This window comes from Puntigrus tetrazona, chromosome 18, assembly GCF_018831695.1.
Source record: "Puntigrus tetrazona isolate hp1 chromosome 18, ASM1883169v1, whole genome shotgun sequence".
In the NCBI taxonomy this organism is placed as follows: Eukaryota; Metazoa; Chordata; class Actinopteri; order Cypriniformes; family Cyprinidae; genus Puntigrus; species Puntigrus tetrazona.
In genome coordinates, this window is record NC_056716.1 from 11237490 (window position 1) to 11263836 (window position 26347).

General features: G+C 38.9%; 3 protein-coding genes across 6 annotated transcripts; all 3 read left to right on the forward strand.

Moving 5' to 3' along the window:
* Positions 1-43: 43 nt before the first annotated feature.
* tsen34 (TSEN34 tRNA splicing endonuclease subunit) lies at positions 44-2576 on the forward strand. The gene is made up of 4 exons (XM_043264102.1): positions 44-652; positions 830-968; positions 1860-2132; positions 2225-2576. The coding sequence occupies exons 1-4, from the start codon at positions 338-340 to the stop codon at positions 2425-2427; spliced, it is 930 nt and encodes a 309-aa protein (XP_043120037.1). The 5' UTR covers positions 44-337; the 3' UTR covers positions 2428-2576.
* A 561-nt stretch (positions 2577-3137) lies between these two features.
* Positions 3138-7203, forward strand: bcl7bb (BAF chromatin remodeling complex subunit BCL7B b). Its single transcript, XM_043264431.1, has 6 exons — positions 3138-3372; positions 3938-4013; positions 4090-4192; positions 4480-4662; positions 6226-6305; positions 6383-7203. The coding sequence occupies exons 1-6, from the start codon at positions 3176-3178 to the stop codon at positions 6452-6454; spliced, it is 711 nt and encodes a 236-aa protein (XP_043120366.1). The 5' UTR covers positions 3138-3175; the 3' UTR covers positions 6455-7203.
* A 628-nt stretch (positions 7204-7831) lies between these two features.
* Positions 7832-24581, forward strand: baz1b (bromodomain adjacent to zinc finger domain, 1B). Of its 4 annotated transcripts, none has more exons than XM_043264427.1 (18): positions 7832-8507; positions 10553-10669; positions 12577-12721; positions 13026-13224; positions 13378-13697; positions 13788-13976; positions 14581-16105; positions 16970-17248; positions 17534-17654; positions 17897-17995; positions 18110-18287; positions 18427-18612; positions 19783-19930; positions 20449-20596; positions 20819-20925; positions 21157-21443; positions 22403-22509; positions 23274-24581. In XM_043264427.1, exons 1-18 carry the CDS (start codon positions 8389-8391, stop codon positions 23890-23892), a joined length of 4893 nt encoding a protein of 1630 aa, XP_043120362.1. In that variant the 5' UTR covers positions 7832-8388; the 3' UTR covers positions 23893-24581. The 4 variants fall into 4 exon arrangements, with proteins under 4 accessions (XP_043120362.1, XP_043120365.1, XP_043120361.1 ...); XM_043264430.1 differs by having other exon boundaries at positions 13026-13218; XM_043264426.1 differs by having other exon boundaries at positions 7833-8507; positions 20446-20596.
* The last annotated feature ends 1766 nt before the right edge of the window (positions 24582-26347 follow it).

Sequence of the window (26347 nt, forward strand, 5' to 3'; positions counted from 1 at the left end):
GTAACCTTTAGAGAACCACTAGATGGCGCTCGCTATTCGTTTAGAGATCACGTGGCATGCTTTGCAAGGGAAGTAAAAACTTTAGCACGAGTGTTGTGAATCGAAATGTGGTTTTGTTCTATTTCTTTGTAATAACGTTTTAATGTGACAGTCCTTTAGCAGATCAAGATATTCGCGAGGTGAACCTAGCCATGAATTCTTGTTCAAAAATCTGACATTTATGATCACCTGTTATCCTATTTAGCACCGGTACAAAAAGTCTCTGCAAATGCATTGCAGAGCGGAAACGCAGCTTAAAAGTCGATAGTCACGTGCCCAGGTGTGTTTTGGAGACGTGATGGACGGGGATACGGCGGGACTGAGGATCTCAGGCACGGGAGTGAATGAGGATGCGGGCGCCAAAAGTGGAAGCGAGCGCGAGCCGTCAAAAGACGCTTTGGTTGACATCAGGTTTTGCGGATCCACTCCTCTGTTGTGGAAGGTGTCCGATTTGAAAAGGAGCAGATCTGTGGGTGTGATCGGGGCGGTGGTGGGCTCTCTGGCCCGTCAGCCTCGGCAGAACGTGCGCCTGGGCAGACCTCTGGAGCTCCTGCAGGAGGAGGCGCTGCTGCTGGAGGAGACGAGCACTGCTGCTGCATCCCTGCCACCTCAGGTGCACACTAATACATCTATCTATCTATCTATCTATCTATCATCTATCTGTATCTATCATCATCTATCTATCTATCATCTATCTATCATCATCTATCTATCTATCTATCTATCTATCTATCTCTATCTATCATACTTTGTGAGTGATGTATGGTTGTATAATCATTATATTTGTCAGGATTGTGGAGATGAGAGGCATTCGGACGCAGTGAGACAGTATGAGGCCGGTCTGGAGAGCAGTTATAAGGAGCAGTGCGCTCTGGCTCTGGAGGACAAGAAGACAGTGCTGAGGAGGATTATGACTGAGAAGGAGAACGGTGAGAGACGGTCCGATAAACTCATAAACAGATGACTTCAGGGCCTATCGATTGTACATTTCTCCTATCTACATATGCAGATGGCTATTTTCTGTTGCCATCAGCGCCTTTGTGCCAGTAGCGTATGAACATTTGTACGCAGAAAAGTTTTCAGAAAAGATTTGTTGAATTTATTAACCGTTTTTGTTCGTTATACATGAGTGGCAGTATCCACCTCCCGAATGATGCTCTTAAAAAAAAACCTGCCCAAACCTCACATCCAAAGCGAAATCTTAAGATTACATACAAATAATAAAATGAAATAAAGCTGCTGGTTTGGAAATCCCAGTGTAAAACATAAAAATGCATTACATAAATAGAATAGTTACTCTTAGTGGGAAGATTATGGGTCTTGGACAGTGACTGTTTTTTTTCACCCAGAGTTCTTCATGCTCCGTTCGGGTTTTCGTTATAGGCTACCAAAAACAAAATGTAACCGATATCAATTTTAATTTGTTCCTTGTGCAATTCGGCTGTTAAAATATATACAAGTGAAACTTTCTGTGTCTTACTTATACTTACTTATATAAAGTATTTATGTCGTAATGTTTCGTATGGATCTGTCATATCTTTCGCTGCATCCAAATCGCCTTCGAGGGACCTTAATAAAGTTTGACTTTATGTGTCTTTTTTTCTTAGTATTTTGCTATTTTGTGGCACGTTAGTGACATATCGCAGCAAGTTTATTAGGCTGTTACTTATCTTACGCTCAGATTAAATATACTGACGCACATCCGATTTTCTCTCATTGGTTTAGATCCACTGTAGTCCTTACTGACTGCATTTATGAGGCTTAGATGGGTGTTTTTGTCTGTTGCCATGAAAGCCGTGATGCAGTATATGATCCCACAGGCACTGATGACTCTGGCAATGCGATTCGAGACCGTCTTAACGCGCTGGACCAGGCTTTTAGCTTCCCATGGTCGGCCATGGCCGTCCAGCTCTGCACCGCCCGCGCCGGCTTCAGTCACTGTCCGGAGGAACGCCGTTTCCATTCCACCGATTGGCCAATGCCTAGAGATGAACGCTTGAACACTAGATTCTGTGTATACAGAGATCTGAGAAACAGAGGCTTCTACCTCACCTCCGCAGGGAAGTTCGGAGGAGATTTCCTGGTATATCCAGGTATGTTCGTGTCGACCAGGAGGCCTGTTTTCACTCTTATGTGATGTTTTTTTGCAGCTTAACGCTTGTAATCTTATTTTGACGTTTTGTAGGCGATCCTCTGCGTTTCCATGCTCATTTCATTGCATTATGCATCTCCATGGATGAAGAGCTACCTCTCTGTGATATTCTAGCTATAGCTCGCCTGGGCTCTAATGTGAAGAAGACGGTATTGCTTTGCTCTCCACGGAGCATCAGCGAGGCTGGAAAGGCTGATGTGGTTTATTCATCGCTGCAGTGGAGTTCTATGGTGTAAAGACACAACTATAGTTTGTTTGATAAGACACTGAGGTGTGGAGTGTGTGTGTGTGTGTGTGTGTGTGTGAATGTTGTTTGATAAATTCTAAAAGACTGAATTTTGTTTGGCTGTCAACATGCAGAGTACATCATAAAAAGTTTAATGAATTTATGTGTTTTGTTTTTAATATTAGTCATTTCAAACATCACAGGCATTTTAAAATTACTGATGTATTTTATGAAATTCTAATGTAGTACCTGAACAAAAAAGTATAAATTAAGTAAATATCAAAACAATACACGTTTGATTGAAAAACAAATAATGATTAAATATTTTGATTAAAAAATATATATTTTTGCATCATTTTAGAGGTGAGTTTAAGCAACAAAATGGTTTCCAATTATATCCTATGTTCATTTATTTATAAAGTACATTATTCTAAATATTTTACATATTAAAACATTTACGATCGTAACATGTTTATCGCATATCAAATATAACGGGCATGAAAAGTTCTGCACAGATATACCGACCATGTCCATCGAATAGTGTTTTTAAGTGAAAACGCTGCCATCTGGTGGTATTTTGACGGCATATTTGGCACGTAACAGCTTATTATAATGTGATACACACTCATATTGTGGTTATTAGATAACGGAATCTGAAGAATGTTTTATAATGAAAATAAATGTACAGATAAATTAAACACGGCTAATGTAAAAAAAAAAAAAAAAAAAAACCCAAGAGGCAGCGCCACTGGCGCGTTATGAAGTCTCGCGAGACAGAGACGAAGACAGGGCGAGATCAAGTCGCAGACGGAGGAAGGCAAGAAAAAGAGGGAGATCTTGACAAACTAATAAAACCCATTAAAATGTCGGGACGGTCCGTGCGAGCGGAGACGCGCAGCCGTGCAAAAGATGATATCAAAAAAGTGATGGCGGCAATTGAAAGGGTCCGTCGGTGGTAAGTTGCTTGTTTGAAGAGGGAGACAAGTTTCTTTTCTTCTACGTTACAAAAATAAACTTCAGAGTGGCGGGGAGGGTGACGTCATTCAGTAACATGACAGACAAGCGGGGCAACCAATGGGCCCCAGTATACGCTATGTGGGCGGGCTTTAGTCGTGTCAATGGGAATGGATCAATCTGTTGGTGGTCTGTAATGGAGTGAAGTGATTTTCTCACATACATATGAAATGCAAAGATGAGCAGTTTTATATATTAGTTTTAGTTAGTCTCTGTCGAACATCCTTGTGAATCAAGAAACCTGCCAAGAACTTGTGTTAGGTATTCCCTATTAAGTGTTTACGGCAATATGATTAAATAAATGAAGAATTATTTAATCATATTGAGATTATATAGATATATTATATAGATATTAGCGGAATTTACAAAAAGACAAAACGTACAGCTGCATAACAGTATTCAGTATCATTCATTTTGGGGGGGAAAGTAGCTTAAATGTTTTATTTTTTTTTCTTATTAATACAGGCAGTTTTTTATATTAATCTGGAACATGTTTGTCCTCTTAGGGAAAAAAAGTGGGTTACAGTGGGAGACACATCATTAAGGATTTTCAAATGGGTCCCGGTTACAGAGACTAAACAGGTGTGTATATCATATATCATGTCAGATACATAAAAACGGTATTCATTTTCAAAATGTTATTTTTTCTTTCTTGCAGATATACAAGCCTAAAGCGTCAGGGACTGCAGTGAGGGAACTGAAGGGCTTTCCTACAGATGTAGTGTTGGAAAACGCCCGCTCTGTGCTACTGGATTTTCAGGGTAATGTAGGACCTAAGGTTATGTTTATGTCAGACACAAGGAAATTTCCTCTGTAAACACTTTAGACCATTCTCTATCTCTCTCTATCTATATACATATATAAGGCAAAACTGTTTTTTGTTGTTATGCTCTAGTTACATAAATGGCCTTGCACCTTTGACAGTGTGGTTTGCTTATGTATTTTAACATAGTGTACTGTTATATTACAGTGTGCCAAAGTACTCAAACACATATTTCTTCAGAAGACTTCACACAAAAATGTTTCATTCATTCACTCTGCTGAACAGATGACAACAGTAACCAGAGTTTCCTGTCAGATGCCTATCAGTCTAATACCAAAGTAGACAGCAGCAGCAACTCCAGTCCGCAACATGTCAGTGAGGCGGTGAGCCCTTCTCATGCACCCTACTTCCGTACAGAGGATTCCCAGCCACCGACCCTGGGACAGGAGACCATGGATGCAGAGAGAGGTGAGACAGATGAAAAAACAGCAAAGCAATTTGTATTATAATGCAAATAACATAAAATGTGTTGATGGGGTTCTGTATTAAGTAATGGTAACACTTGTTAACAATTAGCTATGGGTAGGATTAGGGATGTTAGAATAAGGCCATGTATAATAAGGCATTAATTAGCACTAATGGTAAAGTTTCTTGTAATATGCATGCTAATAAGCAACTAAGATCTCACCAAGAGACATCTTTTAAAATCATTAATGAACCTTATTCATTTCAAACTTTTCAACAGTATTGTATATTAGATATATTGTTTATTATATATTAGATATATTATATATTAGGGGTGGCATGATACACAGACGTCACAGTGCGGTACGTGCCTCGGTACGGGGGTCACGGTTCGATATGATTTTAAGGGGGGAAAATAATAAATGCTATGCTTGGTTTCTTTTTATTTATTTAGAACAGGCAGTAGCACAAATGACAATTTCCACCTAGATGTGAAAATACAAAGTATTACATTACATTAAATAATCTGCAGTACGTATACATACAAGGAATACATTCTTGAAATATATTTGATTTATTTGATTCTGCTGGTAAGGATACAGCTGAAGTGATCGCGCACGCACACACACACACACACACACACAGCTTGACAGCACAGTTAATACTTTATTAAAATAAAATACAGTGAAGCAAACATCTTTACATTTACATAATAAATAATAGTTTAGCATTCAGATACGTTACTTGGCTAATATGAAAATATTTGGAATGTAGGACACACAAGCACAAAGCTTCATTTCACAAACAGTTGAATGCGCAAGTCTTTAAAGTATACTCCTTTGTATTGGAGAGTCGTGTGCAGAATCTGAGCATGGTCACTGTCTATGGGCTTTAGCTGTGTACCAAATAGCGTACTTGTGCACTATTTTGCAAGTTTTGTAGTATAGTGTGAGTAGTGCATTCACACTGAACATTCCAAAGAGAAAAAGTGCATTTCTTATACCCAGAAACTGTTGGACACTTCATGCACTCAACAATTGCAACTTTCTTACGTAGCGGAAAGTGAAGGGCAGCTAGAAGTAAATTCAAAATTAGCATTAAACTCATGTTTACATTTCCCGCAGCTGCAACCATAATATTTATATATTTACTAATATATATTTTGAATCTAAATAAATACAGTATGTGTGTGTATTATATTATATATATATATATATATATATATATATATATATATATATATATATATATATATATATATATATATATAATATACATAAAGAACACACATATATTGTAAACAATTATAATTAATATTACAATATATTAAAATAAAGATATTCTGAAACTATGATATAATTGTGTGGAACTATCAGAAAATAATTCCATAACAAAAAAAAAAAGTTTAATCTTAATGGTCCTAAAACAGGCTTCAGAGACATATAATGTAGTTACACCTCCCACATTTTAGAGTGAAATATGATTTATCGTTTGCATGTTCTTGACATGATTGTGCATCCTTCTTTGCACATGTATTTGTCACTATTTTTCATACCCCATATTTAGAGGCATCAACAACCAGCAGTGAGGTGACAGATGAGCCCCCGACTCTAATTAAAGAAGATGTGTTATCTCTCTCTACTCAGGTAATGTCCACAGTCTTTAAATAATAGAGGTGTTTGAACCTAATGTGTTGTGGAAATTAAAAAATATGTTTTCGCAGGAGGAAGAGGAGGTGATTGGAGCCCCACCGCTCAAAAGAGTCTGCACTGAGCAAAACTCAGCTCTCAGCTAGCACCACCATGCTGACCACCGCAGGTCAAAGGTATAGAAGCATTTCCGAAAGAGACTAAAATTGAAGAGACTTTTTACAACCTGCCAAATGCCTGAGATTCACTTTTACAGTATACGATCAAGAAACAAAAGCTTGAAATGTTTTCTTTTTTGTACATTAAAAAAAGATCATCTTAGATCTTGTCAGGTATTTTCTTATGAAGGTAAAGCAGTTTGTATTGCATCTTGAAAATAAACTGCCATATTGCATGTTTCTCAATTTAAATTGAGGAAGGACTTTGTCAGTATAATAAATGTGACTGCATGGAGTAATAAGTGATATATACAGTACGGCAAAACAGCTGAATTTTAAACTGTTAGCTTGTTTTGCGTTTGTGGCATTTCTAACTATTTTAAAAATAGGTTTTATTGGCCTGTTTTATTGAAAAAATACTCAAATACACACATTTAGGGATCTTTTATATAACATCTGTTATCCGTTTCTTGATTTGTTTATTGTTTTTCAATGTACTGCATCCAATTACCATACTTTTTATTTAAAAAAAAAGAAGGAATGGTTTATAAATGTTAAGGTCGCAGATTTGTATTTTTTAAATACGAAGACTTTCACTTTCCATAGTATTTGAAGTTTTTTTTTTTCAAATAAAATAAATAAATAAATATCTGTGTATGATCCATGTGATGCTGCCTGTTAAAAATGTACCTGGACATTTTCACTATACAGATGGAAATAAAACCTATTTGGATGTATGCCTATCTCCTGATTGCATCACTTGCAAAATTGTACGGCAGAAAAAAAACACTAGTGTATGTATGAAATTATTTTAAGGGACATTCCCAATATTGTTGTTCTCAAGAAATTGTATCGTTTTTATTTAGCGTTATTTATAAGCTTTACGCAAAGGTTTATTGTTCCATATGCGCATTGTCTCCACTGCTAAGACTGGTATTAACATATTAATCAGGACTGTCTCTTTAATTGGATCAAAAGTGTCGTGTGCACGCTCTATTGTCTCATTTTAAAATCTACAACCCGCTGCCCCTTTCAGCTAAACTGTAGGCATTTGGCTATACCACCTGGGTTATATTGAAAATTAAATGTCCGTTATTGATTCTAAGGCATATGAGTCAAACTGCATACTGTCATTTTGAAATTATCTATGAATTTATCATAAACTGACCTCTAGCCACGCTCCCAAACACTCCTTGTATTTGTGATTGGAGGGGTGTTGCTTTGACAAAAGGTGGAGTAGGTATAATTGACAGTTGAATCGGCCAATCGCATATCTCACTCTGTGTCGTAGTTTCTTAGTAGCCAATCGCTGGAAAGGATGGGTGGGACTTATTCTTGCGTCGTCTCTTGCTACCGGGGTAACCGAGTTTTGAGGTTGTACGGAATGTTGCCGGTGTTGCAGGAACTCCCGCCATTTTTCAATCGGCTATAAACCCTCTTGTTTGTTTATGTAATCAGCAAGTCCCTCAAAACAGTATCGAAGAAGTCTGCAGTCGCTGCGGATAGGGGATTGGTACGTCGCTTTGGCCTGGAGAATCGTCCACAACACGGACCTGTGCAGCATAAGAAAGCCCGCCATACCAGCTCTTGACGGGCCGCCTTTCGCGCTTCCATCCCCGGCAGTCAGGAGCTTCCGCTCACTTCTCGCGCTCTCTTCAGGCACCTCACCATGACCCCACCGGCTCCCTCAAACCAGCGGATTTAACGCGGGAGATGTAACTGGTCGATAAAACCGTGCTTTTGTTTAGGTTTTGTTTTTCTTAAAAGTAACGTTAAGTAAAGCAGCGCGCGCTAGCCTAGCCCGATGCTACGCCGCTGAGACGCGCGGATTCACGGCATATTCAGTTCAAGCTGAGATTGAGCGGGGGGGTTAGTTCAGTACTTCACTTCGCAGACACATCCAGGACCGCAGCGAGCCCACCATGGCACCGTTACTAGGCCGGAAACCGTACCCTTTGGTTAAGCCGCTGTCGGAGCCGCCGGGCCCAGGAGAGGAGGTGTTCACCATCGAGCACACTAAAGAGGCCTTCAGGAACAAAGAGTATCCTTTCTCGCTGTCTCCACTATTCACTTGCAAGCACCAGACACGCAAACGCGTGCTCACGAGAGTCTCTGTTCGTTGTTTTCACGCGGGCCGTGGAGTCAGAGCGTGTGCGAGCGCCGGGTTTGCGTTTATGCGTTTATTATTGTATTCATCTTGCGCGCTGCATCTCATTGTAACGCTAACCGGCTAAAGGTGACCATGACGTTTTGATCAGCTGGGGCTTAACTCTTAAGACAGGGCTGCGTTTTATATCCGTCTGATTTTGAGTACTGAAGTAAGACGAATTGCGTATTGTTGAGATGTTGTTGTTGTCCTGTGTGTGTTTTAGAGCGAGCTAGTGCTAGCGAGCTAGCTTCGGGACGCACAGTGTGTGTGTGTGACGTCTGGCTGAACAGTTTCTCATCCAAACTGCCATGACTCAATCTTGTGTAACACGCACGAGCCCGCGTTTATTTACAGCCAGAGGCATATGCGATGCGAGCTTATAGATTGACGCTTCTGAACAGCCAGCCATCTGTTGAGCGAGACCGTGTAATAGTTAGCTATATGTCGGGAGAGTGCGATCACGATCGTACACAGTTTTAGCTCAGGCGGCTGCTGATGGAGGGGAATGCGCGAGTTCATGTGCAGCTGCCGCTCGAGGTCTTTTTTGCGCGCGAGATGCTTTCCGGGCGTCCGCCACGTGAATTTGGTCCTGAGTGACAGGATGTGTAGAGACGAAACTTTAGGGCGTTGCAAACCAACGTATTAGTTCTCTGGTGTATGCTATTTATTAATATCTGTGAAATTTAGTTGTTGTTCTTTTTTTAACGTTTTTTGTAAATGTTTGGAATGCTATTTACGCGTTTTTATTTATTCCAAAAAATAGATATCATTGATCTAGGATTTCAGAGAAACATCTGCTGTCTCTGTAAACTGCGTAAAAAGTAAAGTGACCCCGCATGTGTTACGGAAACAGAAAACTAGCCAATCAGAAACGTTCACCGCCTGTCAGTCACGTAATGGGCGTTACCAAATCAGGGCGTTTTTACACCGTGTACCTGAGTGGCTGACATCATAGTGATTGTAGGTTTAGGGGAAGGGGTCAGGTCAGGGGGATCATATTGACTGCGCGATTAAGAAACACCCAGCGGTTTGAAAACGCCCAGAAATCGAGAAATGCCCACTTTTCCTCTGCAGAGATCTGTTGTGACATCTAGTTGGCTGTTGTCCGTGGAGGGCGAGCCTTTAGAATGATGGCGTGTTCTTGAAAAGGTTGCAGGGACGTTTTATTCAGATCGCAAATTTGTTAATATAGGTTTCTGCAGAAAAGCAGGCGGTTTGAAAATGCCCAGAAATCAAGAAATGCCCACTTTTGGTCTGCAGAGACCTCAATCTCGAGTTTGCGGGTCATGATACACTTTTGTACATTTAATGATAGAATAATATATCGTTTAATCGGATATTTGGTCTTTTTCGAGATGATCTCTATGCGCCATACTTTTTTTTTTTTTGTTTGATTTAAATAAAGATGTTACATGGTCTGATATGCATCGTCCTTGTATCAATTGTTGTAATTGTATCAGATTTGTCAGTAGGAAAAAAAATGGTTTTAAGCTAAGAAATTGTCACCCAGGAGTCTAGATATACTGCCATTGTGAATTAAAGCCCATGTTAGGTGACCACTAATAATTCTGCTTTGTTCATGTGATAAATGTAAGATCAACACATACACAAGTATTTATCTCGACTTATGATTTTATTATTTTCAGAGCGCTTGATATAAGTTTGCTGAGGTTGTTGTATTTTTGGTTAATATTAATGTTTTTAATTGCAAATTCAATTTAAAAATGTGTTCATGCTGCTGCTGGTACTTTAATTATTGATCTGTGCTACACGCATGCATTAATTATAAACGAGGCTCTCTCAGAGGACGGACAGCGGCGCTAACATCACTTGATAGCTCTGCTCTGGAAGTACTTCTGGAGATTTCAGAAGTTGCAAAAGAGCTGGATGCACTGTAGTGTTTGGTTTTTGTTTTGTTCCTTAACACTGTTGTTCAGAGAGTATGAGGCTCGACTGCGCACGTATACAGAGCGGATATGGACGTGTAAAAGCACTGGCAGCAGTCAGCTCACACATAAGGAGGCATGGGAAGAAGAACAGGAGGTCACAGAGCTGTAAGTAACAAAAACGAGTGAGTGAATAAATGAACTTGGGAGCAATAACAGCATCATTTAGTTGACTGTTGTTTTTAAAGTCTCCGAATATGAATGTATCAATATTCAGAGATTTACTGAGCCTATTTGTTTTGGCTTGTCTCAAGCTATCAGTGCCTAACCTGGCATTTTTGGGTGTCTAAATGCTGAGTAAGTACACTAAAAGTCGGCTACTATAAAAAACAAAATAAAAATATTAAACTTTGTTGCAGCGATTGTGAAATGATCCAGGTTTGTGGTTTAAGAACATCTGCAATTAGGGGTGGGTGGTATGACAAATTCAGAATATCTGCTTCTCGTAATGCTGACTAAGAAGTTTAACTTCTTGGTACATGCATAAAACGGTGTCATCAATTGACTTCTGCCTAGTGAAGTGTGATCAGGAAATTTGTACTTAAAGTTAAGAGATTTATCGATTCAGAAGAGGTTATCAGTTGAATACGGTTAGTGTGTTGTCGTGTGGAGTTCGAAAAACCCTTTGTTTAGAAGATTTAATCCCTTTTGGATCCTCCTGACCTGCTTTTTTTTTGTCTCACTCATTTACATTTTGCTTTAGACACAAAGTCTATTAGGGATGACATTTTAATTTGCAGTATTATTTCCTGGAAATATCAAAACTTTAAAGTTGGAAAAGTTGAAGTGCTATTTGAACTGTTTCAAAGAAATGTCTTACCAACTCAGGCCAAAACTACTTTTCTACTCACATTTGAGTCAAAATCATTTGTCACGCATTGTCAGCAGCATCACAGTATTTTATCTGTTTCGTCGCAGTATTTATTTTTTGTTAAATAGCTGTGGCATGCTCAATTAAATGTATTGGCTTAAAATTGTTATTCGAATGCGTATATGATAAAAAATAATACCACTCATTAACTATTAAAAGGCATAGAAATTCAATGGGTGTGTTACTTGCTGTATAGCAGAGAGTTGGTAAACCAACCTATTGTCAGGCTGTTGTGTTGAGGGAATGTCATATGACCAAACCTCTACTCTCTCTCATTGGTGTCCTTTTGCCTTCAACCCCTTCTAATCTAATAGTGTATTATTGATTACGTTATCAGCAATCAGGGTAGAGAAATGCTTTGGTTTTCTACTTAATGAAGCGATAACTTCAAGTAAAAATGTGACCTGCTCAACTGATGTGCAAACAGCTTTCTATGTGGGTGTGAGTGACAGATTGGAAACAGTTTAGTCTCATAAGCTGCTTATGTAACCAGACACTCGTACACTCAGAGAACAGTTTGCTGCACAGACCATAAAGAGCGTTATGCTGTAAGGGTCAGTGTTTTTTAACCTATTTCCAGTCCATTCTTCACTCCTGTGTTTTGTTTTGGTTTTTTTTTTTTTGTCTCCATCTACTGGTCATGAAGTGTATTAAATGAACAGTCCCCCCCACAATTTTTTTTTCTTTTACTCTGCTTCATGTAATTCCAAACATGTATGGTTTTTTTTTCACAAAGGAAGATATTTTGAAAAATGTTTGTAACCAGGCTTTTTTGGGTCACCATTGACTGTAATAAAATCAAAACAAATTAGAAGCAAAAGCACTTATAAATACAACAAAGCAAAGATCCATTAAACGGTGCATTTAGTTTTCAGGTAGGTCTAAATGTAGTTTTTCAGGGAAGAAATTGGGCCAGTGACGACTATTTTTATCAGGCAGTCTGTACTGTCAAGCCCTACACTGGTTAGCAGTAACTTGTTTATTGTTTGCTGCATATATATTTGCCCTGTTATGTTAGTACAGACAGGATCATTTTTTTATCAATTGCGGTGGCTTATTACCAAGCTCAAGTAAGTTTTGGGGTTTTTTTTCTCCTGTTCTCTCATGTAACTCATGTAGGCAATGTTATTCTAATTTTTGGCAGACTTCAGGAGGAGTACCCGGTATGGTTTGAGAAGCCGGTTCTGGAGATTGTGCACCATAACACAGTACCTCTTGATAAGCTAGTGGATCTGGTTTGGGTGGAGATTCTCACCAAGTATGCTGTGGATGAAGAATGCGACTTCTTGGTATGTACTGGGATTTAATATTTAGACTAACAAACAAAATGTAGGGTAGGTATTTAGTAAATTTGTATTCGTTTAAAATCTGGAAAAGTGGGTTACCATTGTCATGCAAAACCTGCAAATGTTAAGGAATTTTAAAAGTTAAATTAAGTGTTAAGTGTCATTGCACTCAGTTCAGATTATTTACTTCAATGGTATTAATATGTCTAAAATTAACTAATGGAAATGGCATTCTTAGTTCCCATCATAAAATTCTTCTGTATGCTCTTTTTTGATGTGAAATATTAATTCTGTCTCTCTCTGTAAGGTTGGCAAGGATAAGACGTTGCGTGTGAAAGTGGTAAAGATTCATCCACTGGAGAATCCTCCAGAAGAAAATGTGGAGAAAAAGATGGAAGGAGCTTGTGATTCTCCATCCAGTGATAAGGAGAATGCTAGTCAAGAGAACCTGAAAAAGGAGCCACAGTCCAAAGAGGAGGAAAGCAGGAGAGAGAGTCTTTGTGAGTGTAAGCTGCTGTTTATGGTCGTCCTCTTCGCTACATATTCTAAAAATTTGTTTAAAAAATTGTAATGATTAGTCTTTTTTGCTTCTATATTGAAGTACAGCATGTAAAAATGTTTCTTGGTGAGTTAAAAGCTTTTTTGCTTTTAATCTGTAGCTGATAGGGCTCGCCGCTCACCCCGAAAACTGCCAACCAGTATGAAAGAAGAGAAGAAGAAATGGGTCATGCCCAAATTTTTACCCCACAAGTATGATGTCAAACTTCTCAATGAGGACAAAGTGATCAGTGACGTTCCTGCAGACAGCCTCTTCAGAACTGAGCGACCTCCCAACAAAGAAATAATGCGCTATTTCATCAGACACTGCGCTCTGAGATTGGGCTCGGGAGAGAGCGCCCCCTGGGTGGTGGAGGATGAGTTGGTTAAAAAGTACAACCTGCCAAGCAAATTCAGCGACTTTTTACTGGACCCTCACAAGGTGGGTTACATATGCGATGCTTCAGGAAAAGTGTTGTTGTTGTTGTTGTTTTTTTTTGTAGGCAAATCTAACAAAGTATTTTCTGTTTAGTTTTTGGCAGAAAATCCATCAGCTAAGAGAAAAAGCTTGAGCTCACCAGAAGGTAAACCCAATAAGAAGCTGAAGACTGCAGAGACGGGAAAAGACAGCGAGGGAGTCAAAGTAAAAGGGGAAAAGAAGAAAAAGAAAAAAGATTCCCAGAACATACCTCTTAGCCCAACTCTCTGGGGTCATATGCAGGTATGTGTATTACTAACCAAAGCATGAAGCCCTCTTCACGTAAATCGCCAGAATCTATTTGTCTCCAAAAAAAAATAAGAAATGAATTTGAATACGTTAATCGCTCTAAATTCGTAAGTCTTTTAAAAAAATAAATGAATAAAAATGTGTTCTAATTTAGTTGGGTGTTTGTGTATTGATAAGCTACCAATGGGATACTCTTAAGTGTTTAAAAAAGAAAAAGAAAACGCAGGGAGCACAATTATACTGAATAATAATGAAATAATACCACGTAAACAGGGTATCATAATGTTGCTAGTGTTACTGCTTGGAACAGATTTTCTGTATGAGACTGATGTCTTAAAATGCTGTCGAGGTAAGGTAATGATCTAACAGTTGGTGCTAATAATTAAATTCACTTTAGACATGTTAACATTCTCTTAATCACTTGACAAAAAGGATAAGCTTTTTTTTTTGTCATGTTTGTTTATTACATTTTATAATTGTGTAAAATTAACCTTATGTTCTTTAACAGGATTTTTGGGATTGTTTGTTTTTTAGGGTTTTTTCCTCAAACATTTGTTTTCAAACTATTTTTCTGTTTTGTATTTTTTTTATTGTTCAGGTGAAGAAAGTTAATGGATCTCCCTTAAAAATGAAAAACTCAGGTACTTCTAAGAAATGTGATGGGGAAAACATCCTCAGCACCCCAAAGTCAAATAAAAAGCAAGGGGACAAAAAATCCACTGACCCCAAAAAGAGCCTCAAGAGTGGGGTCTCCAAAACTCCCAATGGCCAGAAGGTCTCCAAAAAGGAGGACAAAAGCGCTGGCAGCGCTAAAAAACCTAAAATGAAGCAGATGACCCTTTTGGATTTAGCCAAAAGCCCACCTGCCACAGCTAGCCCAAAAAAGCGAAGCCGAAGTTCAAGTACTGGCTCTGCTAAGCTGGGCAAACCTTTGCCGCCCATGGCCTTACATCTCCTTCGGTTTTACAAGGAGAATAAAGGCAAAGAAGACAAGAAGACCACTCTGTCCTCGCTGGTTTCTAAGGCGGCAAAAACGTTGTCCGCAGAGGATCGTGGCCGGCTTCCTGAGGAGCTGAAAGAGCTAGTGCAAAAACGCTGGGAACTGCTTGAGCAGAAACGCAGATGGGCCCTTATGACCGAAGAGGAGAAACAGGATGTTTTGCGGCAGAAACGCCAGGAAATCAAGCAGAAGCTGCGTGAGAAAGCCAAAGAGCGGCGAGAGAAAGAGATGCAGATGAGACGAGAGATGTCACGCCGTTATGAAGACCAGGAGCTCGAAGGCAAGAGCTTACCTACGTTTCGTTTGTCCGACATGCCTGAGGGGCTTCCCAACACCCTCTTTGGTGACATAGCCATGGTAGTTGAGTTCCTTCACTGCTATTCCGGCCTCCTAATGCCCGAAGACCAGTATCCCATCACCTCTATTGCTCTGATGGAGGCATTAGCTGGCGAGAAGGCAGGTTTCCTCTACTTGAACCGTGTGCTGGTGGTGCTGCTGCAAACACTATTACAAGATGAGCTTGCGGAAGGTTACAGTGAACTGGACATGCCGTTATCTGAGATTCCTCTGACCATGCACTCCGTGTCTGAGCTGGTGCGCTTGTGTTTGCGGCCCTCGGATGCCCATGAGGAAGAGAGCGCTCGTGGCTCAGATGACTGGCAGCCTGGTGCAGGCTACGATGATGTGGTGAGCAGTGAGTTCTTGGAAAAGCTGGAGACGTCGGAGGTGTTTGAACTGAACTCTCAGGAGAAGGTCAGCCTGCTGGTGGCGCTGTGTCATCGTATCCTCATGACCTATTCGGTGGAAGATCACGTGGAGGCCACTCAGCAGCGATCGGCCGAGTTGTGGAGGGAGCGGCTTGCCACGCTTAAAGAAGTCAATGAACGCAAAAAGGCAGAGAAGCAGAAACGCAAAGAACAGATGGAGGCAAAAACCGATGCTAGTGGAGAGGTACTAATGAGGGTAGACAGAAGGAAAGATTCAAATGTGAAAAAAGAGACTCCTAAGGTCCCCGCCAAAGTGGAACCAGAGCTGGAGGACATGATCAGCACAGTGAAAAGCAGACGTCTTATGTCCATTCAGGCCAAGAAAGAAAAGGAGGAGCAGGAACGGCAAAACAAAGGTGAAAGACTCATAAAGCAAATTTAGTAGTGGTATTCCACCAACCTGCAAAGAGTAATGGAGAAAAATGATATAGGTATAAGAAATAAAACTAATCAAAAATCAAATGAATTTGAGCAAATGGGTTGAATATTCTGCCCATCAAAGCATCCAGAAAAAGTAATTTCCTTGTAACTCATAAGATGAGATTAACCTTTTTTTTTAAGCACCCAGTTAGAGTATTGAATGATTCATGATCATGTGACACTGAAGACTGGAACATAGCTGCTGAAAATGTAGGTTTGCCATTAATTGAATAAATAGGTTGTACTACAAGTTTTTACAAGAGCATAAAGGACTTTTCTTTAGTGAATACTTTAATGTGAAGTAACTTTTGGGGAAGTGTGTGCCAAGCAGGTTTAGAATGGTTAATGCACCAAGTGAAAAACCTTAGAGCTGCGTAATTGAACTGCAGCAGTCATGGTGGGTGAACATTTAAAGAGAGAGTTCTCCCAATAATGAAAATTCAGCCTCATGTCATTTTTAGAAGATTTAAGATGTTTTGGATTCCAAAACCATAGACAGCAGGTGTTGCACATTCAAGACCCAGAAAGGTACCAAAAACATAGTCATAGTCCATTTTACATTATTGGATCAATTGGAAAACAAAAATGACATTTTTCTTCTGTTATGCATCTGTTTTTGGAGGTGTGTTCATGAGAGTTCAATTTGAATTTGTGTTTGAATTAATTTGTGGTACAAAGATAAATGAAGGTCTTGGTTTGGAATGAAATGAGAGCGAGTAATTGACAGAATTTTAATTTTGGGTTGAACTAATCCTGAAAGTAGGATTGATCTTAAGCTGTTGTTTATGCATCTGCTGCAGAGCGTATGGAGAAGGAAGCAGAGGAGGAGCGAATCAGGAGACAGAAAGCCTCAGCAGAGAAAGCTTTCCAGGATGCAGTAACTAAATCAAAGCTGGTGATGAGGAAAGCGCCACTGGGTACCGACCGTAATCACAACCGCTATTGGCTGTTCTCTGATGTGGTTCCTGGCCTGTATATTGAGAAGGGATGGGTCCATGAGGGTATAGACTACACATTCACTCCTCCTCCTGAAGATGAACCGATGTCGATAGAGGAAGACAAAGAGGAGGAGACAGAAGGTTAGTCAATGCTTTTCCTGAAATGCAGAATTTTTGTAATATGTTTTGTAATAGTAGGGCCAAATTAACATGTCAAGAAATACTTCTTGGGCGAGGTTAAATATTGACCACATAAAATTAATTTATTGAAGTACTAAAGCTCTTCACAGAAGCAACTCTTTTTGCTGGTACAAACTGTTTTTTTGTTTCTTGGTACAAGCTTTAATTTAGCCAGTGTAATATATAATTTCTATGTGAAATGCTGGTATTTATAGCAAAAACAACTCTTTAATTGTGTCTCTTCAGATGGAGAGAAAGAGGATGAAGGCAGCATAGTCAGCGCTTCTAATGAAAATGGCCAGCAGGGGGCACCAGTGCCTGAGTCCTGTATTGAGACCACTGTGCCCAAACAAGGCCAAAACCTCTGGTAAGTGTTCTCGCAAATTCCCAGTTGTATCGTTGGTGTCTGGGAAATCAGCCTTTAGGTAATTTGTGGCTCCGAGCTCTTTTTGTATGAGACTACACATTGTTTTGTATTGAAGAATTTCAAAAATAAAATGAGTTGTAATGAAGATTTATGGTCCTGTGGATCAGGACATGGCATGACATCTGTCTGGACATCAGTATTGGGTTGCAACACAAATGCTTGTTCTTAAATTGTTTTCCCAGGTTTGTGTGCGATTCACAAAAAGACCTCGATGAACTAATAGAAAGTCTTCACCCTCAGGGAGTAAGAGAGAGTGAACTCAAACTCAGGCTCCAGGTTAAGTGAGTATACCCACACACACTCATCTTTCGTCTAGAAAATTTATATTTTCACACCTTACTTGATTTGAATCCCAGGAAAATGGTTTAATAATGAAGATGTTGTCTTTGTTTTAGTTACCAGGAAATCTTGCATTCCATTCATCTGACAAAAAAAGGTAACCCAGGCCTGAAGACCTGTGACGGATACCAGGAGCTGCTTAAATACTTGCGCAGTGACATTATCGAGGTAGCATCCCGTCTGCAGAAAGGAGGCCTCGGATACATGGAGGACACATCTGAATTTGAAGAAAGGGTGAGAGACATTAAGACTTCATGGGGTGGGCACTATAACCAGTATCTTTCTTTTCTTTTTTTTCACGGTATGCTAATAGGTACATGGATATCTCAGGCACTTTGGACTTACCTGACCCCTCTCTCTCTTGTGCTTTCAGGTGTCTGACTTGGAGAAGATGCAGGATTTTGGGGAGTGTGTGATCACCCTGCAAGAGAGTGTGATCAAGAAGTTTCTGCAGGGCTTCATGGCACCCAAACAGAAGAAGAAAAAGAAGACTGGTGGAGAGGAGAGCACGACGGCGGAGGAAGTGGATGATCAAAAGAAACTGGCTGAAGAGGCCAGGGTGAGTGTGCTATGAATAGGGTTACACGATTACATTGGGTTACATGGCAGTAGCTTATTTCATGATTTTCAGTATCGTAGTCTAAAATACATAATACAAGGTTTATTTTGTAAGGAAAGGAAAACTCCACTGTTTATCCATATTCCAAGGTGCAGCAAGACACCACTATTTAGCTTAGCTCCATTTATTTCTTAGGATCCAAACAGGGATGAATTTAAAAACACCAAACATTTCCACATTTTCCCTGTTTAAAGATGGCTACATGACCATGTAAGTATAAGTAAATTTTCTGTGGCATACATTATGGTTTATCCGCTTAGAAAATTGTCAGTTTTTTTTATTTTGTCTTTATACTTAACTCATGTAACTAGTCCCATCACTGAGATGGGAGAAGTATATCAACGTGTCTAAGTTGAGGGAGGAACATAGTGGAATATAGAAGAACTGTGGTGTTTTCCTTTTTAAAATTAAATGACTAAATTACACAAAAAAATGGCATGTATTCATGTCAAGTGAACATTGTAGACGCTATGAACAAGCAGAAATAAAGGAAACAATTAGTACTAGCAAAAACATGAAGATAAAGTAAAAAGAGAGACAATAAGGCTGCACTTAACTTTTTGATAAGAATATTTTGTTATTTGTGGATACTACTATTTCAGGACTCTTTGAATAGAAAATTCATAATTTATCTAAATAAATAGACTTGTGGACTTCATAAATAGACTGATCAGTTTAATGCATCCTTGCTAGAGAAAGTGAGTGGAGTGGATGGGCTACCATTTGCTTTCTGCTCTCAAAGCATTTAATAATCAGTCCTCTCCGTTAACCATTTCTTGGTCCCTGCTCACTGCATAATGAAATATGCACTAATTGCTTCTTCACTCTAAAAGTATGTTCTAGGTAGAACTTGTCATATTTCAAAGACACTGATATACAAGAAGAAATACACAATTCTAGAAGAAAAGCTTCAGTGTGGTTTATTAGAATGCTAACACTAGCAAAGATTTATTTTAACCTTTAACTTTATAATAATTAGTGTCAAGCTCACTTTTTGAAAGGAACAAAGAATCTGGTGATAATCATTTCTCAATAATATAGTTCAGGCATACGCCCAGAATGGCCGTTTTGAATGGAATACTACATTTCTTCTGCATATTGAATTTCTAGGTAGCAACCGCAGTGGAGAAGTGGAAAACTGCCGTTCGCGAAGCTCAGACTTTCTCTCGTATGCACGTTCTGCTGGGGATGTTGGATGCCTGCATCAAGTGGGATATGTCTGCAGAGAACGCTCGCTGTAAAGTGTGCCGCAGGAAAGGTAAAATACCTGAAGATCAGCGTTTAAAAACTATTTAATGTGAACATAGTAGAGGTTTTAGTGTCAAAACTCTGAAATGACACATTGCAAATTTATGTAGAGACCAAAAAAAGAGTTGCCACCCTTTGTCTGGACTCTGCACTCTAGAAATTCATTCAACCCATTTTTGCGTTCATGCTTTTTATACAGCATTGAGCTAGGCCACATGAGTCCTAGACACTTAATGACTGCTTTTCCTCCTCTGTCCAGTTCAGTTAATCAAGCATTTCTTTTAATTCAGAAAAATATGGGAAACACAACACATGACCTTCAGACTCAGTAGTTACTTTACACCTTTAGAAAATGAAATATAGAGTGAAACACACAAGGGACTGAATGACCATGAAAGAGAGAATGTCTGAGATTTTAAACTGCACCTGTTGCTGTAATGTGAGTGGCACACAAAAGGAAGTACTGCGTGGTAACAGGAAGGTTTAACATGTAATTGATCTGGTTTATGATTTGTTCTTTCACAGTAGGAGAGGATGATAAGTTGATTCTCTGTGATGAGTGTAATAAAGCCTTCCATCTGTTCTGTCTGCGGCCGGCATTATACCGTATACCGGCGGGTGAGTGGCTTTGCCCAGCCTGTCAGCCAACTACTGCCCGGCGCAGCTCCAGGGGCAGGTAAGAACATGCATGCATTGGGCCTCCTTCATTAAACCTTTGCAAATTAGTAAATTGAGACTTTGTTTTTATATATATATATATATATATATATATATATATATATATATATATATATATATATATATATATATATATATATATATATATATATATATATATATATATATATATATATATGCTAAAGGTCCTCAAAATTCATTTACACATTTCTGTTTGCAGAAACTATAATGAGGATACTGAGGAAGAGGAGGACTCAGAGGAGGAAGATGAAGACGACTCTGAAGAGGACGAGTCGGAAGGAGAGTACAGGGCCACGGGCCACAGCTGTGAGTGCCTTTCTGAGATTTTTGAAATATGATTTTTTTATTATCTTTTTTGATTAAAGAGAGTGGGGGAATTTATTTATGTTTTTATTATTATTTTATTTACAAGAATATTTTAGGAGGTCAACAACCTTATTCATCAAATGTACTGAAGAATCATGGTTAAGGGTTTGAAACGTTGTCTTAAGTTTCGTCACAAACCTCTACTTTTAACTGTTTGTTTGGATGTCACAGTGAGACCTAGGAAGAAGGTGAAGTCATCTTTGAAGTCCAAAGTGCAGAGTAAACCAGCACAGAAGAAGCATTCGCCTCCTAGTGCCAAACCAGCTCCCAGACCTGCTTCCAAGCCAGATCCAAAACCTGCCCTCAGATCTTCTTCCAGACCAGATCTTAGACCTGCTCCCAGACCTGTTTCCAACCCAGATCCCAGACCAGAACCTAAAGCTAATCCTAAACCTGCTCTTAAACAATCACCTAAATCACGACCTGCATCAAGCAATCCTGCAGACATCGATGAGCTGGTGAGTAAAACAAGAATGTGAAAGCGTGATGTGTTTAGTACACTTTAGTTTTAATTATTTAGTTGTTATGGTTATTTTTCAGTAGGGTTGTGCGATATGGCGGAAATATCCAATTGCAATATTTTGTCAAGTTGCAACTCTCTTATCAATAATGTGCACCACAGTATGAATATCATTATGATCACAGAAATTTTTACCGTTTCAATTAAACCATTACAAAATAATTGTCGTTACTCCAGTAGGAATTACCATTGTTCTATTGGTTGCCATCTGCCATATTAAATCCCACCAATAGAGTCCACCAAATACCAGTAGACACCATTATAATTCACATTTAAAACCAATACAGTTCCCATTATAACCCTTAAATCCATTACATTTTCTATTGTGCTTTGGGAGAAAAAAATATTGCTTTTTTTTTTTTTTTTTTTTTTTTATGATAAACTATTATAATTTTTATTTCTTCTCCTCCTCCATTTGCAGAGTGTGACTGTGACCTCTCTCTCTTTCATTTATTTATTTATCTATTTATTTTTTTTGTTTGTTTGTTTTAATGGTGGGTGTTGGTTGGATAGAGCAGTCCTGAATGGGGATATCAGGCGGAAATGTTTATGTCTTACTGTTTAAGACTGGCACTTAAAGCTGGCCGTCACGCATATGCTCTGGAACAGTAGAACAATATCTTGTCCAATTCGCAGCCTTTTGTGATTAGAAAATCGCAACTTCTCAAATCATAATTACAAGTAATGTTTCTTGAAGGTAATTTATTTTACAAATGCTTTGCCAACAGGTTCAGCAAAGTCATTAAAAATACTTGTGAAAAAGAAGTTTGTTCAAATAAAGAACAGTTTGTTTATTAAGCAGAACCACGCTGGATCATGTCAATGAAAAAATGAGTGCAGGGATTAGTATCATTAGGTACCATATACACGTGTTTAAGTGTTGTTGATTGTGTGCAGGTGCGACAGAGCTCCAAGCCTCTATCGAAGAAACAAGCTATTGAAGTAGAAAAGTGTGAGGAGATTCTTCAGAAGCTGATAAAATTCAGACACAGCTGGCCCTTCAGGTACATCCTCATCCTGATTTATTTTTTTGTTTTTTTAATGTAATTCACTAATATATTTCGATCGCATTTAGTCTCAGCATTTAGTTTAAAAAGGTGTTAAGACTTTACCTAAAGTCTACTTGTCATTGTTTTAATTTAATATATATCCATGTTTACAATAACTTTCTATCTTTATGCTTTGTAGCATTTAACACATTAGAGCTGAGTGATGATAGTGCTTGTTTTGTAGCGGTTGTAGAGCTTGTTTCTCTGTGTGTGTGTGTGAGCCCTTTATTCATGCAGGTAAAGCATGTACTATATATCCAACCTTAATATTTTTTTATTTATTTGTTTTCATTTTGAGGTGGAGTAACCCTAACTTTGAACAGTTTACTGTAGTGACATGGTGATTGTGGTTCATTTAAGGCAATTAAAGGAATAGTAAAAAAATTAAATTGTCATTTACTCATCCTTGAGTAGTTCCAAACCTGTAGGAAGATATTTTTAAAGTATATAATCAGGCTGTTTTGGGTCACCATTGAATCCCATGTATTTTTTTTTTTACCTACTATGGAAGTCAATAGTAACCCAAACCAACCCAGTACTTTTTTTTTTTTTTTTTTTTTTAAATATCTTCCCTTGTGCTTGGCCCAACAAAGTTCATACAGGTTTGAAACTACTCCAGGGTGAGTAAATGAGATTAAAAAAAAAATTCTTTAAGTGAAGCAGTTTATTTGAGAAGATTAAAAGTAATGAAGAAATGCTTTTCCCTTTCTCTCACCCAGGGAACCTGTATCTGCTGAAGAAGCCGAGGATTATCAAGACATAATCAGCTGCCCGATGGACTTCGCCACCATGCAGGACAAGTTCAAATCCTCCCAGTACCACAGCGCCAGCGATTTTCTAGAGGACGTGAAGCTCATCTTCTCAAATGCGGAGGAATACAACCAGCCCGACAGCGACGTCCTGACCTGCATGGCACGCACAGAGCAGACATTCATCGAGCTTATGCAGAAGAGCCTCCCCGGGATCAGCTACCTGCGACGCCGAACACGCAAGCGCCCTGCTGCCCACTCCGAAGAGGATGACGACGAAGAGGGAGAAGAGGAGAAGGGCAAGAAGATAAACGGACGGAGAAAGACCAGACAGAGCGGTGGACAACGGAACCAAGATGACAGCGAAAGCGAGGAAGAGGAGGAGGAGGAGGAGGAGGACACATCTGTGAGAAGGAAGAGCAAGCGGACAAATCGCAAAGATTATCGGGAGCAGGACAGCGACACTGAGAGGGACAGCAGGAGAACTGGATTGAGACGGACTGCACGAGGTGTGACGGATGACAAGGAGGCCAGCAGTGACGAGGAATCGGGTGTCCAGCGACATTCCAAGAGGCTCAGACGCTCATGAACACCAGGGTGCTTTGTGTTCTTTCTATTCTTTTTTTTTTTTTTTTTTAACCCCCTCCTTATTAATCAGAAGGCGAAACGGTCCGCCCCATACCCACTGCATATCGGACGAAACTTTTGCTCACCCCCGATGTAGATGTTTCTGTTTATTTTACTTTTTTGGAAGTTTTTATGTTAATATTGAAGAAAACTGATTTATATTTGTAAGTTGATTAATAATCGTGACACTTGGTTTTTCAACCTGAAGATTTGCATTGACAAAGATGTCATCTTCTTGAGCTCTTAAGACTTTTTCATTTTGATATTTGACCTAAAAAAAATCAGCAAAAACAACATAAAAAAAACACTTGTATCCCAAAAAAAGATTGTAATTGGGTTGAGGATACCACCAAGCCGTGTCTCATTCTGATGTCTTGAGAGGTGTCACTGTAAAAGTTGACCTGTAAATGTTATAAAGTGATTCAGAATGAAACGCATCCTTTTGCATAGACTTTCTTGCAGCGTTTTAAATGAATAAACCGTCCAGAACTACGCTCTTTCAATGAAACTGCCCTAATGTCATAAGAGCTGTTGAATTGGCACTAAACCCCCATGGTGGTATAACGTTAAACTATAAGTCTTTATTTTTGAATTAGCCACCACTTGTCTCTCTATCCATTTATTATTTTGCCTTTTTTTTTTTTTTTTTTTTTTTTTTAATAAACGCTGTCATCCTTGTGTTCAGTTAAACAACTTCTGTTTTTGAAAAGCAGATCACCACTGATCTTGTTTATTGGCATTTAGCAATTCCCACAAATCTCATGCTGCTCTTATTCCCTTGAAACCAGTAGGTGGCACTCTACTACAGTGGTCTTCGAAAGAAAAGTCCCCTTGGTGTAAAACTGACATTTGAATGTTATACCCCCGCGCTAAAGTTGAACCTAAATCTCTGAATTCCCTTTTCGTATGAATATGTAAATACGCGTCGGCTATATTTTGGTTTTTGATCGTAGCCAAGGAAGTCTCAGTTTAAGATAAGTATGTTTGTCCACAGCAGATGTGCTGCTCAGGGCTTTACTCTGGATTAAAACTCCTTTTTAATGGAGATTTCTGCTTTAATTTTTCCCCCCGTCTAGATTAGGTTTATTTTAAACTTCAGAAGCGAGGTCCCTCTATTGTAACCTTCTCGTCTTGGTTTTTTTGGACTTCTTCTAATTTCTTTTCGTATACCGGATACCATTTTCATATGCCGAATGTTATCTATCATGTGACCCGTTAAAAAATACTAATGGTATGTACCTTTAAGATTGGTGGGCTTGGAAAGTGAGTTGTCTCACAGGTGTAAATGCTTTCTTTCAGTTTGGAGGTAATGGTGGTCGAATCCGTTTTCATATGTATTTATAGCTCCACGGCCTGGTAGGGAATCTCAGCTTTAAGGATATCCTTACCCTTTTTTTGATCCCGCAGATTTCTTAAGACTTCATTCAGTTTTTCTAGAAGTGTTTTGTTTTGGGGGTTTTTCCCCCTCAACGACCCCTTCAGTGTCACTGCCAGTTGTAAAATCTTGTGTTTATAAAAGTAAGGGACAGGGAGGGAGGGGCAGGAAGATTTGGGGACCGATATATTTTCTTTTTTTTCCCCTTTGTAATTTCCTTACTTTTTAATAAAACATTGTACAATGTCCAAGATTTGTCATCGTCTCTAATCCCCTCCCGTTTCTCTCACCTGAACCATTAAAAAAATGGTAATTAGTTGGGCTTCATCTCAAAACCTACACCTGTGTTGGAATTATTAGTGTCCTTTTACAAGAAGGTTCACAGGAATGCTGATTGTTTTCGACGATACCTAATTCTCACTCAAGTTTATAGTATACTGTATGATTCTTGAACTCTGAACCTATAAAAAATCTCAGATTTAGTTTTTTTAAATATAGAAAACAGTCATAATGTTGATTATAACGTTGGGATGAAGCATCAACAATGAATGATGCTTGTGTTGTGATGAAACTAACAAATATTTTATTTCATCATGTGATGGGTAATAGTTTTTTTTTTTTTAGTAATGTATGTGAAATGCGCAATAAGTGCACTCAAAAATGTAGGTCGATAAATGAGAGCATCTGTGTAAGCATCAATGTGAACTAACTGGAATGGTCTGTTTTACGGTATGTTCTCATATGTTAATTCACAATTATGTAATTGAATTCACCCTTCATGAAATAGGGTGTGTTTTTTCCCATTATAAAAAAAGATTTAATTCATTTTTAATAATACCTCAGTATGTTGCCAAGCTAATTACACCTTAATGTCAAACTATTGAAATCAGTCATCCGTGTGATTGTAAATATGTAATGTTTCCTTAAAACAGCGCAGATGTTCCAGAGCCGATCCATAGATGTATTCTGTGGGTTGTGGTGAAAGCTCGTCATAATTTGAAGAGGTTTTGTTCTTTGTCTTTTTTCATGATTGAAAGGCGTT